Genomic DNA, 16,300 nt, shown 5'->3' with positions numbered 1-16,300 from the left:
TGCTGGAGTTGTGTCACTTTTGTGACACACTCCAGCAATGCGTCACTTTTGTGCTTACAGATACGTCAGAAATACTAACGTATCTGTAACTCCTTGGGACATGATGCGCCATACATTAAATATGACGCATCAGGTATGTCGCAAGGAGTGTGCACTGAGAAGTGACGCATCACTGTTTTCACGCAGGGATGCATCATTTCTCATAAATGAGGCCCTGAATGTTTTGTCTCTGCGACGTGCTGTATTGTGGACATTGGCGCAGAGGCACAGGGGCATTGACTGTGCACCAGAAAGAGGTGGCATACAGTTAGTGAGCCACCTGAGGGCGCCACTCCAGATGGAAGTAATTGTAGTCCCTTTACCCCCAGGCATTTCTCTTCAAGGGGGTAAATTCTCTCATTGTACCCGCCTACAGGGGTTCCCTGTCCCCTTTAATACTCCAGTCCAGGTGCCGCCTGCACTATTAAAGGTGGACCGGCTGCTTCGGTCTATATTGATGTGCTGCCCCCTTGGCAGTGTGAGTTTGCAGCTGCTCTGGGAGCAGCACATTATCAGTAATGGGGCACACTGTCCATTGCTTGTCCCCGGCGCACATAGACAGTGCGCTCTTACGGTCATACAACCCCAGATCAGTTTGCATCTGTTATCTAGGACTCAGCAGTGTTTCAGAGGGCGTGGCCCGTGGGATTATCATCTGTGATGTTCCATGAGGACCGCAAACCCAAACCTCAATGATGTCACACTCAGGCTGCGGCCTCATGCCGCGTTACACTCGGACTGCAACCTCACCCTATATGATGCAACGGAACTCCTTGCCAGCTTTACAGAACTCAGTATTGTAAAAAATAACAGCTAATTGACCTTAAATGTATCGTTGTGTTTTTTATAGCTGGTGAAAGATGAAGTATACACTGCTTTCTATGTCCAGGTAAGTTGTGCAAGGGTGTCCTATATTTAGCCTAAGTAGCATATAGTAATGTCAATTCAGGTATAACCCTCCTGGCCTTCACTAATACCATAACACTCAGGGGACGGGCTGTAGTTGATTCAGGCTGCATAATAATGCTGCTTGACCTGCTTACGCTCCCAAATGACAAAGATCTGCCACAAGTCGCTGGCTGATGGAGGACTTTAATTTAGGACCACTGTGTGGTGTGGGTGTGTGGGTAGGCCTAAGCGACCAGCATGGCCACGTGCGCAGGGGTGGAGGCGCGGAGCATCAGCCAGTAACCCACACACTCGTCTCATTCGGAAGTGACGTGCCCGAGCGCGCGTCCTTCTTTTATTGGACCCCGCAGGCCACGCCTGGCCTGCGGATGCGTGGATGCGTACGTGCGTCTGCTAGAGTGCTAACCGCACTACATCTCTATCCAACTTTCAACAATTTCAAGATGTTCATTAAACTGTTCATGAATCGAATATACAATGATGAAAAGGTACTTGCGTGCTCCCCGGTTGCAGAGTTCAGGAGCTCAGGTGGCAGACATAGTCATTGAGTTTCTGGTTGGGGCGGGGATTGGGCCTCAGACTGTAACGAGGCGTGCGGCCCGAGCCTCGATCCCCGGGGTGAGCCTGGCTCCGGACAGGGGTGGAGTGTGTTGGTGCTTCAGGCTCCGACGTGAGGCCCCCGCCGTCTGCTGCGGAGCTGCTCGCCGCTTCTGGTGCTGTCGCTCCGGGTGTTTCGGGGATATCCTCCTGGGCTTCAGCACTTGCATTGCCGGCTGGAGTGATTACTTTGAACCACGACGAGTTCCTTGACACTTCTTCTCCCTCCTTGTTGGCAGTCACCATGGTGCCCTTCGTGTTGGTGACCGTCCACGGCCCTGGTTCATAAAAAGTCCGAAACTTTCCCCCGGGTCGTCGATTCTTGATGATGACCCGGTCCCCTCGATGTAGTTGCCTTGGGGTGGCCCTGCGGCGGTTGTTCGCCCGCATGTTATTCCTGCGCCGGCGTCTTTGTGCGAGTTCCTGCATCTCATCCGGTTCCTCATCTTCCCGCCTTGGCCCCGGCGGCACGGGGAGGAAGTCCCTTCGTTGGCCTTGAAACATCAACGACCACGGGCTTCTCAACGTGGTGCAATGGGGTGTTCCCCGGTAATCTCTCAGGAATTCGTGCAGTCTCTGTTCGGGGTCAGCCTCTTCGACCACTGCGATCCTGAACATTTTGTTAAGTGTTCGCATGAATCGCTCCACCTCCCCGTTGGCTTGTGGCCACTGGGGAGTGATGCGCCGGTGGATGATGCCTCGCGTCGTCATGAAGGTGGCAAACTCCGCTCCCTGGAAGAGAGGGCCGTTGTCGCTTTTGAGTTCACCAGGCAGGCCGAATAGGGAGAACATCTTTTCAAGTGCTGGCCCCACGTGGGTAAAAGCCGTGGATTGTATTTTCTCTACGAGGGGGTATTTGGAATAAGAATCTATGACCACCAGAGTGTGCCCCTCACCGGGGAAGCTCCCGAAATCCACACTGACCTTTTCCCATGGAGCTGTGCAGGCTTCCTCCGTAATGATGGGGACTGGACGTTCCGGATCACTGGTCAACTGGCAGGACATGCAGTTCTTAACATACTCGTCCACAGTGCTTTCTAGTGCGGGGAACCACACCTTCTCGCGCATGCGCGCCTTCATTTTGGTGACCCCTTGGTGACCTCCGTGTGCCAGTTGGGTGGCCCGATGTCTGAGTCGCCTTGGTATCACGAGGCGCGTCCCTCTTAGGAGTGTGCCCTCCTCCGTGGCGCTAAGTTCATGGCGGATCTGCCAATACTTGGTGAGGGTTTCCTTGTCCTCCGCCGACCAATTCGGGGGGGGCCGGAGATACTCCGTCCAGGACCCTTCTTGCACCGCCCGGAGTGACCGCATGTAGGGGAGGTCTTCTGTGGCTGCCTCCTTGATTTCATCTAGAGTCATGCACTGGGGGCAGGATGTGAGGGCCACCCACTGAACGTAACCATCACACTCCTCATCAGTGGCTGCCAGTTCTCGCGGCAGTGGGTGCCGTGACAAATAGTCGGCTGGGTTTTTGGCTCCGGGTCTGTAGATGACTTCCATGTCATAAGTTTGGAGCTGGATCACCCATCTCTTGATTCGTGGCGGTGGATGGGGGGCAGTGCCCTTGAAGAGTGGCACCAAGGGTTGATGATCTGTGACCATGACGAAGGCTTGTCCATGTAAGTAAAGGTGGAAGTGTCCGCAGGCCCACTTGATGGCTAGCGCTTCGCGCTCAATCTGGGCATATCTAGCCTCGGTGGGGGTTAGAGCTTTGCTCGCGAATGCTAGGGCGGTCCATTTCCCTGGTTCATGTTCTTGTGTCAGGACTGCCCCGAGTCCCACAGGGCTGGCATCCACGATTACCTCAGTCCGCTTGGTCGGATCGAAGTATGAGAGGGTGGCGTTCTCCAGAAGCGCTTCTTTTATGCTCCGGAAGGCGTCCTGTTCTTTGGGGCCCCAGGTCCAGGCAGCATCTGCCTTCGTCAACGCTCGGAGAGGCTCGCTGCGTGTGGCCAGTCCTGGGATGAAACGGCCGCAATATGTGGCCATTCCGAGGAAGCTCCTCACTTCCGTGGGCGATTGGGGTGCTGGGGCGTCCTTGATGGATTTCGACTTTCGCGGGTCGATCTGTACTCCCTCCTGGTTGAACACGTAGCCAAAGAACTCAATTGAGGACTGGAAGAATTGGCATTTCTCCTTGTGGAGTGTTGCTCCATGTGCACTGAGTCTCTTCAATACATCCCGCAAGTGTTTGTAATGTTCGGAGGCCGTGGCTGAGTGTATGAGGATATCGTCGCTCACATTGATGACTCCTGGCAGCCCTGAAAGTAGCTCCCTGATGGTGTTCTGAAACACCTCGGCGGCCGAGGATATTCCGAAGTTGAGTCGCTTGTATCTCCGGAGGCCCAAGTGAGTGCTGAAGGTGGTTATGAAGCGGCACTCTTCAGCGAGCGGTAGTTGATGGTACCCCGCATTAAGGTCGATTTTGGAAAACCACTTCGAGCCGTTCACATCGGCTATGATGTCATCCATCGTCGGGGTCAGATGTCTTTCCCGCTTGATTGCCGCGTTCGGCAGTCTCATATCTATGCATAGCCGGACCTTGCCCGGCTGCTTGGGTTTTTCGACGATGACCATGGGCGACACCCACGGGGTGGGCCCGGTTACCTTCTCGATGACCCCCAATTTCTCGAGTTTCACCAGTTCCTTCTCCACCAACGGCCGCAGGTGGAATGGGATTCTCCGATGGCGGAGGGCGGTGGGAGTGACGGTTTTGTCAATGTGCAGTTTGATCGGTGCGCATTTGATGCACCCCAGGCCTTTGAACAGCTCGGGGAAGCGTTCCAGAAGTTCTTCTACCTGGTGGTTCCGTATGTGGTTGGCAAAAGCGATGAGCTTCAGGTCCTCCGCCGTGTGGCTGCTTATTAGGGTGTCGGCCTCTCGATCAATGATGTGGATCGTTGCGGTTACTTCCACGTCGTCGGCCCGTATGGGTGTGACTATCTTCCCTTTCAGGGGAAGCGGGGTGTCGGCGCCATACGCAAATATCTTGGTCTTGGAGTTTAAGACCTCCGGGCGAGGGCGCAGCTTGTTGAATTCTTGTAGGCCCATGACATTGACGGTGGCTCCTGTATCAATGACGGCCTTCACTTCGCTCTCACCTACGTGGATCACGCATGTTGGCTGCGGCCGTCGTCTGATTTTTAGTTCCCCGGCGAAGGAGACCACATACGCCTCCTCCTCGTCCTCGGAGTCTGAGTCAGCCTGCGACGTTGGTAGGAATTTGTCTGTCCTCCCTGGAGGTGATTCTGCAATGGATAGTTGGCGGACCGCTTTGGCGGTTGTCCATGATTTCTGCGAGTTTGGGGGTTTGTTCCTCCGGCGGCAATACGCTGCGAAGTGATTTGGGATTCCGCAGTTCCCGCAGACTTGGCCTTGGGCAGGACAGTCTCTGGCCGCATGGGGTTCGTGTCCACAATATCCGCACCGGCCCTGTGGTGCGTCTCGCCGGGCTCCTTTTCTTCCTGGGCCACGTGGTCGTGCCCGTACTGCGTCAGCCCGCTCATTCCTGGTCGTTTCCGGTTTGGCGGGAATCTTATGCAGTGCTTGCTCCATGGCCGTGGCCCTGGCATCTGACAGTTCATGAGCTCTGGCCAGGACAAGGATGTCCTCGAGCGAGATCCCGGGCTTTCTTAGGATGTGGCCCCTCAGCGTTTTGTCCCGACACCCTTGTATTAGCTGGCGCCTGATGGCCTTGGGTTGGTCTTCATCCGTGGAACTGGCCAGTTCCCGGACCCGAGTGTGGAATTGATCCATCGATTCACCCTCTCGTTGGCGGGCTTGTCCCAGCTTAAAGACTTCGAAGTCCACATTCAGTTGCGGGTCAAAATGGTTGTTCAGTGCGGTGACCGCAGCAGCATATGTGGTTACTCCCGCCGAATTGGGTAGATGTTTGAAGAGTCGGAATACTTCATCCCCCGCGTAGTGAAGGAGCAGCGATCGTTTCACCGCGTCGTCCGTTTCTCTGGTGACCACGAAGTAATTTTCAAGTCTCTCTAGCCACACTTTCCATCGGGGTGATGCTGTGGATGGGTCACTCGCTTCGCTGAAAGGCGGCAGCACTCCAGCAGCAGCATACTGGAACGGGATGTTGATGACCGGTGCCGCTGCTGCCTCGTCCACCATGGCGGCTGTGCCCGAATGTTAGTGGGTCGACAAACCGCGGTGTTACCTCGGCGTGTGTCAGGCAATCTCGGGTCACTGGGGCGGACCCGCCAGAATGAGGGCACGTTGGTCTCTTCGCGGTAGGCACCGCGGGATGGTGTCGATGGTACCACCCGATGAAAGGAGCGAGGGTTGGTATCCCACCCTCGTCGCCAATGTGGTGTGGGTGTGTGGGTAGGCCTAAGCGACCAGCATGGCCACGTGCGCAGGGGTGGAGGCGCGGAGCATCAGCCAGTAACCCACACACTCGTCTCATTCGGAAGTGACGTGCCCGAGCGCGCGTCCTTCTTTTATTGGACCCCGCAGGCCACGCCTGGCCTGCGGATGCGTGGATGCGTACGTGCGTCTGCTAGAGTGCTAACCGCACTACACACTGCATGTTACAACAATCTACTTTCTATGATCGCTTCTTGACATCTCACAATGACACGCAGTTATGGGATGATATGAACAAAGACTATCCCAGCAGATCTCTCCCCCATTTCTCCCTCCAAACTATGCCTGATGAGGACCATAAACTTTAGAGTAAAAATTTCAGAATGGACCACATGGTGTGGCTGCCAGCTTAGTGGGCTGTGATCCTAAGAAATACCATTAAGAGACTTACATACCTGTTTAAAGCTGTAAGCTTACTGAAAACAATAGATTTAGCACCTATCTCTAAAACTTCCTTCATCACACTGCTACGTGCGGCGTCCCATAGCACTATAGGGGAAACATCATTTACCACGCAGTCTGAATCATATAGTGCCTTTACAACGCAGTGTGAACAACGACTGTGTCTTCACCACACGTTCCTTTAGCACTCAAGTCATTACAACAACTTGGTTTAGGGAACTCAGTGCAGGACTGGTGTTGGATTTTAAGTCCATCACCTTCCCTACTGATATACAGATTGTAGTTGGAATAGTAAATTATTCTATTACAAAGTCCAGCGCTTCCCTAAGGCTTGTTGTTGTAATGACTTACGTGCTAAAGAAAAGTGTAATGATGCAGTCATTGGTCAGACTGCGTTGTTAAGGCACAAGTAGTTTCGGCATGTGTTGCCCTGCCAAACAACCCACTATAGCCGCACTTTAATGGTCCTCATGCACAACAGCAATGCGGTTCCCATAAAGGATCAAAGACACCGCCCTTTCAACCAAGCACCCTAGTCAGTGTAGCATGATACCCATATAGGCAAGCACTTCATCGACTCACATAGGGGTAGTAAGCGCCATATAAATCTTGCCATACAGCACAATAGAGAATGCAGGAGTCCTAGGCCTGCCCTAATTTGCCGACTACTGGGCAATGGTAGTACTATACCAGACACTAATGACCTCAATAAGAGAATACCCATATTTCCCCCAGCAACACTGCCCCAGGAGTTACTGTACCATACAAGTGGGATGGTGAGGGTCCTCTCAGAAATTAGGAATTACAAGGGGAATCTGTAACTTCAGTACCAGTTCCTCATTTTTCCCTGGTATTCCACCCAAGAACTCCACCTGAAGGAACAGCAGAATTACCATGGATCTCACAGCTCCAAGGGGCCAGTAACTTCTGTTATGTGTCTTATGTGAATTAAAAGGTTTTTACCAGGTGGACCCCTCTGGCGAAGTACACAAAATCCTTAGAGCGACTATGGCTCTCATAATTTTGATGGGGTCAGTAACTCCTGTTACCAGCGCTATCAGAACTCAAAATAACACTTGGAATGAGGGCCTTGGCGTTAAAATTCTGGACTTTTGCTAGAAAACTTTCTGGTTGGCTTAAGTCATAGGAGAAGGATTACATAGAAGGAACATAAGAAAAGGTCTGTCTCCCTCTAACAAGCATTGGCAAAGTCAACAATTAATGTGCTAACACATGCAGCGTTAGTAGATTAAGCGAGACACTAGGAAGGGAGTCAGCAGAAGCAGACAGAGAGGGGTATAGTTGGAAAGTATTTCTTCATGCAGTTCTGTGTAAGCGCTGAAGTGGAGGAGGAAGGACACACAAACAGACAATAACATTAGGTGAGATATGAATAGTCCATTGGACTGAGCCAAGAAATGATTGTCAAACTCTCAAGCCAGTGGTTGAAAGAGGCTGGTAGAAGAAAAACAATAATTTAAAAGGGTGAACCCAAACCACACTCTGTGGCCCGGAATCCAAGTTTATCGGAATTAATGTGTAATTTATCATACCTCATAAATGACAATACCCCAGGTTATGCTATTTATCTGTGCGATAAATAGCTTCTATTCTGAGTGTTTAGGAAATAACATTTGGATTTTGGTGCAACAAAATCTGCATGGTACAGTAAGTACCGTACACTTATCACTTGTTAAATTTTTAGATGTCGAAATTTAAGGAAGGGTCTGATATTTAACACACTTAATAATTACTGGCTGTGTTAAATACCACACAACTCTGAGTTTGCACAGGGAATGGAAAACACCGACTTACTCATAGTCGGGGCCTATGTAAATTGTTAGCAACAGTTGTGTTTGGCAGTTAGGATGTCAAAAACAAAGACCTTAAATGGTCTTCGCTGGGGTTGCACACTCACTTGAACCTTTTTTTCTAAACCAGTGCTGCTTCCACCCTAAAAACTATGCATCAATTTCACCATACGCAGAAGATGCCCTATTACGTGATTCCAGGTGGGTTTAGCAAAAAGAGTTACGAAAGGAGCTGAGTATGCAATAATGTAAACAAAGACAAAAATTATCTCAGTAGGTACAACCCTGAAGAAAATGACATTGTCCTGCTGGACAAAGTACCCCCTATTATAATTCAAGTTCAATTTTTACTAGCGTGTTTCATGCACATCTTTCCAGATGGAGTTTTTTGTAACGCCAGTCTACTAAAGAAGGCTAGTGGCCACAGACAGTACCAACATGTCTGGTTTCTGCTATTCTTTGATTGTCCTGGCAGATTGTTTGGGTCAAGGATTTTGCCAGGCCAAGAAATTACACCCCCCCCCCCCTCCCTCCTTGGCTGCATTGTTGGACAGAAGCCGTAGGCGTGCTCCATGCTCATCAATGTGCATCATGTTCTCCTCCTTGGCCAGGTAAGGAGCTCAGCTTCAGATGCAATGAAAACCTTAACCTCTGCTCTCACAATACCTTATGGATCAGTGTTTCCCTTCAGACCCATGTCCACCAGCCCCCCTCTCACTTGTAGCCGATGTCATCCCAGCCGCGGTCATCCTGGTGGAACCTCTGCATGCTCCGCATGTCCGCCGCGCACTCTGCGAATGTTAGGCATGGCTGGCCGGGCTCGTAGGTGTGGTGGATGTACACAAAGGCCAATGGCGTTTTGAGAAGAGTTGGAGTTCCTCTGTAGTGCTTAGCCTCCCACATGCACCGTGGTATAACAGCTGGACACTCTGCAAAAACAACATGAATAGATTATACAATGGTGAGCAAATGTGGTGACTGGACAGAGAAGAACGTATAGAGAGATCCAGGTGCCCCATCTAAACCAGTTGGTTTCTCTTGGCCACCTGCGCTCTTTGCAGCGACGCAGACTTCTCACTGGCTATGACTAAACAATAGTTCATTCGCTGAATATAGTTCCTCATTTTCCCACACCACTTCTTCTGAAATATCGTCAGTGTTTCAGCCCTGTACAGGTCATCAGGTTGAGCAACATGCACTTTCACCCCCAGCAAAGGTCAATCAGCTGGAGGATTAGGCAACGCCATCCTCCTTCAGGGACACAAGGCCCAAGACCTGCTATGGTGAGTTCTGGGAATCTACCTATATGGATATGGTCAGATATGTGTCCTCAGAGTAATAATCACAGCTCTCTATTACCTGATGTTGTCATATGAATGGCACTAGGTGAGTGGGGAGGAAATTGTACCAAGGAGACCTATTCTGGAGGAACCCGCTCCTTAAATGACTTTCCTCAAATTTTCCACTTGGAGGGCATTCCGTTGCTCTTATATTCATCCCGGTGAATCCCGTGCATGTTAAAAAAACTGTCTTTACAGGACCACGTAGATCTCATGTTTCTCATTCATATGCGAAAATCCTCTCCGGCCCCATCTCTCCAGGATGCACTTTGTCCTCCTTCCTGTCCTCTCTTGTTTGCAGGATGAGTACACGGTAGCCCTGTTTTTAGCGTAATCTCCTTATCCTTCTTCCTATCAGTAAACTCTTCTCATTCTACTATGGTATTTTTCTGTACCAGTATCCTGTTGGTTTATGTTTGCCATTATATCTCTCTCCTCCCTACACCCTGGTAGCCTACTCCAACCTTTGCACAAGTACCTCAACTACTCCATACTACCTCCACCATCCCCTATACCCAGGTACCTCTGCTCCTGCATAAAGTCCAGTAACTTAATCCCACCTGTAACACAGTACCACCTACTTATACCACAGTACCTCTATTGACTATGCTCTTGTGCCTGTACATTAATACCTGCCTATGCCCTAGTACATCTAACCCTTCCTATACCCTAGTACTCCACTTCTGTCCTAGTACCACATGTGCATTTCACATTGCTGCTGTACATTCTTCCCCTTTAATTCTTGTTCCCTACACACAAAAAAATCCTAATTGTTGAATTTCAACAAAATGGAGGATCACCAACCTAGGGTTGTCGGCATGGGGATCTTTGATTTTAAATTTGTTTTTACCAAAATGATCTATACGAAGTACGTACAGTACAGGGCAGTGATAAGGTCTCAACCCTGAACTACTTGACCCTTGGGAGGTCAGATGCCCACACTACATGGAAACAACTGAGTTTCTCATCCCCATCTGACAATATATTCATTCCCTGCCTTCACTGAACTCAATCTTGATCAATAAAAGATTCCTATATTAAAACCAGTGGATCTATGATCACCTGTTCACAGAGCACTATAGCCATTCTTGGGGAAGGTTCCATCCCAAGATATCCCAGTGTTGCTCAACCTGGACTATTTTTGGTCTGATAGTTCTACTTTTTGACCTACACTTCTCAGTTGCTTGTCCACACCAAATATAAACTATCCCACAACACCTGCCACAAAATACTTTCTTGGCCCTTCTCTTTCCTGGGACAGCTGTTGTCCCCTTCACTTTAGGGCAGCGGTGTCCAGGGTAGGCCTCGGAGTGCGGATCCAGGACAGATTATCAGGATATCCACCACCGTTAAATTTACATTCAATAACCCTAAACTAAAATCTACTTAATAAGTGGTTATCCTATAACTCTGAGATTCCACTCTCTCTTATCAACCAGTGGTGGATATCTGTTTAACAGATCCGTAACCACCAGCTCAATATCCTCTATTTCGAGGGTAACAGCATCTCTTAGTTGCTGAAGAACATTAGCCATCAAACCTCTTATAAAACATTGTAATTGCCACCGATTCCATCCCTCTGCCTCTCAACCTGCTAATGTATCATGCACAGGCATTAGTATCTATGGGGCATATTACCAACAAGTAGCGATATTTATCGCTAAATAGGCTTAGCGACGATTTTTTTATCGCTGAGCATCGCCGAAATTTATCGCTGAGATAACGTGCTATTATCAACGTTTATCTCCAAAGCGATACATTTTCCGGCGATAGTGGCGAAATGCGTGAATATCGCTGAGAATACAGCGATATTCACGCATTAGCAACAAAATGCTCTTAGCCATGTTATCCACCTCCCATTGGATAACATGGCTAAGAACTGGTCTGGGCAGGTGTTAGTATTTGGAGATATTCGCGCTTAGCGTGAATATTTCCATCGCTACGCCTGCCTTGCTAATAGGCGATAGCGATGTTGGCGACTGTTTTCAGTCGCTAACAGTTTGGGTATGCCCACTTTGCATGTCATTAGCGATAAATATCGCTAACATGCAAAGCGGGCCCCAAACCGCTCGCTATCACCTAAAAGCTGTTGCTAAATGCTGTTAGCGACAGCTTGCTAATAGGGCGATAGAATTATCGCCGCTTAGCGGCCTAAAAGGCTGCTAAAGCGGCGAAAATTCCCTATCACCAGCCTTGATAATATGCCCCTATGTGTGTTCCTAACACAAACCTAATCTGAGGTGCAGAGTAGTGTAAAAGTCCTCAAACTGAGCCCTCGTCAGGTGAGTCGATCTTTCTCACAATAGTTTACCATGTAACTCCAACTATTCGGGCATACCACCTTCCAGTTCTAGACATTGTTTTCTGTGAGCAGTAATCTCAGTTTTTATCAATTGCATCCAACTGGATTAAAGATGTTAAATTAAATTATTTGCCAGTGAGAATCCCAAAGCTGGAACATGGTACTCCTGGTGCCGTGGAGTCACATGGTAACCCCCTTCCTTGAGAGAGAAAAGGTTCAGCCTGTTTATGAAGGGGTGACATGCCACCTCCTACCTCCAGGATTATCCTGCCCATGTGATCCAAACTGATCCAGGCACCCCTGACATGCGTTCAAGAACGTATTCCTGGCTTAGGTGAATCCAGGCTCGTTTGTGATGTTCCCAGTTTGGAGACCCTAAACTGTTTGGGGAACCAGCTGGCACTGATCCTGCTTACTGGATAAAAGTTCGCCCTTATGCCATATAAGGCTACGCTTATGTAAGAATTCTGATGGGAACGAGTGCCCTCTCCAAGTGTGTTGTGGCTATCAGCTAATAAAAGGCACTACCTATTACTTCAGGTCCCCTCCAGAATTAGGGAAAGCATCCCATGGGACAACCGACATAAACCTTTGCCTGATACTCCACGCTCCAGATGCAAGGCCCCAGTGTGGCTTCTACTCTATCAAGTAACAGGAGACTCAATGTATCTAATCACAGTGTGCTCTTCCCTGTAACAGAGACATCCACCAGAAAATGATACACTCAGGCTGAGCAGAAACATGTATCTTGGCATATGCCGAGAAGATCCAGTGTCCTGGCCTTTTAAGTGCGCCTGGTCCTAAATGTGCTTTAGCGCTTGTTTAGCAAGAACCTGATGCATGCATTTCTTGTTAGATTTCAGGTCCAGTGTTTAAAGAGGCCCTACAGTATGGCATACTTATTAACCTGAGAATATGTATCTGCTTGTAAATTATTCTTTTTTTCAAACTTCCTTATATAGAGTTTAAGAAGATAAAAATATATTAAATGTCTGTGCAAGGAACTTGGGTGCATACAAGGAGTGTGCACTGAACCTATTATTGTGGAGGAGAGTGGCTCACTGATTAGAGCGGCAGACCCTGATGCAGAGTTCTGGTCCGGGACCAAGTTTCAATTCCCGACGCGGCAGCGTCCTGAGCCCAAAAATGTCCACGGACTTGATAATTCTCGCCTCGGTGCCTATTCTAATCATGGGTTCCCACGCTGCAACTCTGGGCAATAGCTTGCTTAATCTCCACTACGGCGGCCCACCCGCTGCGGGATGCCTGGCTTTCACCTTGTGGATACCCTGCTGGGGTTATCTCACAGGGAAAAGCCAGGACGGGTTCCCAAGGCAAGTGCCTTGATGCCTTCTGGTGATACGTGCGCTATATAAGTCGCAATACATTTACATTTACATTGGTGCACAGAGAGAGCGTGCGCTCTACCTAGGTATTGATGAAAGTCCTGCACTGCTCTCCTGGAAAGAGAAGGGAACAGGCTGTCTTCCGCTGGACCGTGAGTGGAGGTATGTGTCTCTGCTGCCTTGTACCTACATAGCGCATCCTTCACCAGCTCCTCCAATCTCCCAATGTCAGAGATAGTTAGAAAATTCTGACGCCGGAAGTTGCTCTTTTTTCGTGCTGGCTCAGCCAATCCCTGTCCGTTGTAGTACTCTTTCAACAAGAGGCTCAGCTTGATTGATGTGGCCGTCTCTTGAGCCAAGTAATTCCCTAGTATGACTCCATCGAGTGCACCATTGATGAAGGCATTGGTGAGCGGCGAAGGAGGCCCAGTCAGGGTGAATACTTGTGGCATGGACACGCTGTCCCAGCATCCATCAACCCCTACTGAGGGCTGTTTCTTGTTGACATGGAGCTGCAGGTAAGCATACCCCAAGGATTTGGCTAGTACCGCACCATAAAGATGGTCTACTGTTTGCAACTGCTTTTGATTTTTGTTACATAAGCGTTCCGCAAAGTGACTTGATGCCGCGTCTCCTGTTTCTCCAGCAACATAGCCTTCTGCAGGAGAGGACAAATGGCGAGTCGGCTTCTGATCCTTTGGACTTGGACCATTCTTTAGAGAAGTACTGATAACTTCTTGGTGTCTCTTCAACCCAGCTTCGATTCCTGCCAAAAGAGGAGCAAATGCTACAGTTGTGCCGTCAGCCGCCAGGACCACCCCGTGCTCAGTGGGGTCTTCCACGCTATGACTCATGAGATGAGTGACAAACCGGAAATCAGCTTCGGAAAGTGGGAGTTCCACATGTGTGGATGGTGTCCCTCTGTTGCTGGCCTTTCTGAGAAATTCAATCACATTAATGGCAGATGCAGCTGGGTCACCAACTTCGAGATCATGTATCACTTTGATGGCATTCTTCATGTGGAAAGTATGTGAATCTAGAAGATAAAGACAGAAAAAAAGATTTATGGCAACAATATAAAGGATCAAACAAGGTACTGTGCTAGTTGTTTTTTTCGTGTCTCACATTAAATGCAAGGGAGCTAAGCTTATGCTAAACTAGATTGTGCTTACACTGTCCTCCATCTTGCACCGATGTCACAATATATCATGTGATGACTACTCCCGATGTTATTGTTCTACCTAAAGAATTGTGAGGCTCACACTAATAAACAGAGAGCACTCACAGAGACTTTCTCTCACTGTACTAAGGACATTTCTACTGTCTCGAGCTACTGCTATACAATGTATCATTTGAGTTGCATGAAAAAACTGTGAGAATGATTGGAAATCCAATGTACTACCACCATGAGAGAATCTTTGAATGTATTCTGTATTAAAATGTTTCTTCTTGCTCGTTCCTGATTGGTGAACATCCTGAGAAGCATGTACCCATGTAGAATGTATGATAGTCTTTGTCTGACGTCCTATAAAAGGACATGTAGATTCTGTACCTAAGCGGCCCCTGTTACCCACCTTTAGAAGGCAAATCTATGTCAGATTTCGCTTAGAACTGTACTGAGTTCTCTGTATTTATGATCTGTACATTTTGCTGCTACTTTAACTTATGGCATTTTAATGTAAATGCATATATATTCTTTATATAAAAGTTTAAAATGACAACGCTTGTCTATCATTCTTGCAAGAACGTTCTAGCATTTTCAGTTGGACTTGATCAATTACAATTAGCGATGACTACAATTGCGGAGCGCCAACGTCTGATTAGGGTCTACACCACTACCGGTCCTAACTGTTGGTGTGCCGCATGGGTGGGGTTTTAGGATAAGTTTGTGCGCTGACAGATGGAGGGTTAGAGCCAAGAACCTGAATCGTTTCATTACATTGGTGCAAAAAAGTATGTACTGCCCTATTTTACAGTTTTTTTGTGGGAATTCAGTGTAGCAGCTAGAGAAGGCAGAACTGGGACTACTTGCTTTTCTACTCTCCACAGCCCAAATGAAATGGGGATGGGAAGTAGATGAATACTTGTGCACTGTGGGTATCAACTGTCAATTAAAGGAAATAAATTGATGACAAGGTCAAAAAATGGCTTACAGGTAACGAAGTATCCTGCAAAGATTAAAAAAACATAATAAAAAATACATGATTCATACAGTTAATAACTCATCATAAAAAACAACGAGAGGAGCACCACATGGAAGGGGCATATACAAGGCAGTCAAAATATGCCTTTACAGTGTTAATTTGAAACAAATGTAAACAAGACTTGACAGAGAACTGTTGTCCCTGATCTCTATTCTTCTTGTCCCAATTCAAATGTAACCAAACTTTCTGCGTCAACGCGTTTCGGTGGGAATAAATGGATAAGACCACCTTCTTCAGGACTAACAATGATATTCCTTCCTTATTCAATATCAATTTGTGAACCTAACATAAAACATAATGCAAATAAAATGTAGATAAAAAAATTCATTTTTTCAAAGTGCATTCCACAGATCTTCTGTTATATCTATAAAAATGTTATTTAAAAAAAGAAATCACAGTGTATAAGTTCATACATATCCTGTAGGAGTGTTCCAGTATACACATCTTATATCTTACACACCTGCATACCACTCCACTTCAAAGCGCACGTCTATATATTGCTTGTATATCTATAAGAAAGTTTGAGCCGATCATCTATGCACCCCCCCATTTATATGTGGAGGCTTATTCATAATTTAAAGGATTTCTTTTTTTTAAAAATAATATTATTATAGATATAAAAGAAGATCTGTTGAATGCACTTTGAAAAAATGTTTTTTATCTAAATTTTATTTGGATTATTGTTTTATGTGATGATTTCTTATTGTGATTTCTACTATTTTGAAAGAGTCACCATCTTAATATAATTTGCCAATGCCAAACCTTACACCCATGTATGCCAAGACAAGCATCATGGATTCCTGATAAACTCATTTTCAAAATCAATCAATGGATGAGAAGCCAGCATCCAAGAGTGGATGACAGCTAAATCGATTTTTATTCCTCTCACCACACAAAAATTGCCTCTCTGGTTGAACGCGCTAGAGGAGGGCAGCTTCATAATTTAAAGGATTTCTTTTTTTTAAAATAA

The 16,300-nt window shown here is 47.7% G+C and overlaps 1 protein-coding gene across 1 annotated transcript in view; it reads right to left on the bottom strand.

Annotated features, from left to right (window-relative positions):
* Positions 1–16,300, bottom strand: part of PGLYRP2 (peptidoglycan recognition protein 2) — a 30,219-nt gene that overhangs the window by 11,538 nt on the left and 2,381 nt on the right. Inside the window, exons 2-3 of the mRNA XM_086960644.1 lie at positions 13,209–14,162; positions 8,857–9,067 (exon numbers count right to left, since the gene is read on the bottom strand). Coding sequence (XP_086816770.1) covers positions 8,857–9,067; positions 13,209–14,162 — 1,165 coding nt within the window. The remainder of the gene's footprint in view (positions 1–8,856; positions 9,068–13,208; positions 14,163–16,300) is intronic.

Source organism: Lissotriton vulgaris, chromosome 1_1 (genome assembly GCF_964263255.1).
Source record: "Lissotriton vulgaris chromosome 1_1, aLisVul1.2, whole genome shotgun sequence".
Classification (NCBI taxonomy): Eukaryota; Metazoa; Chordata; class Amphibia; order Caudata; family Salamandridae; genus Lissotriton; species Lissotriton vulgaris.
This window is presented reverse-complemented; position numbering and strand designations above follow the sequence as displayed.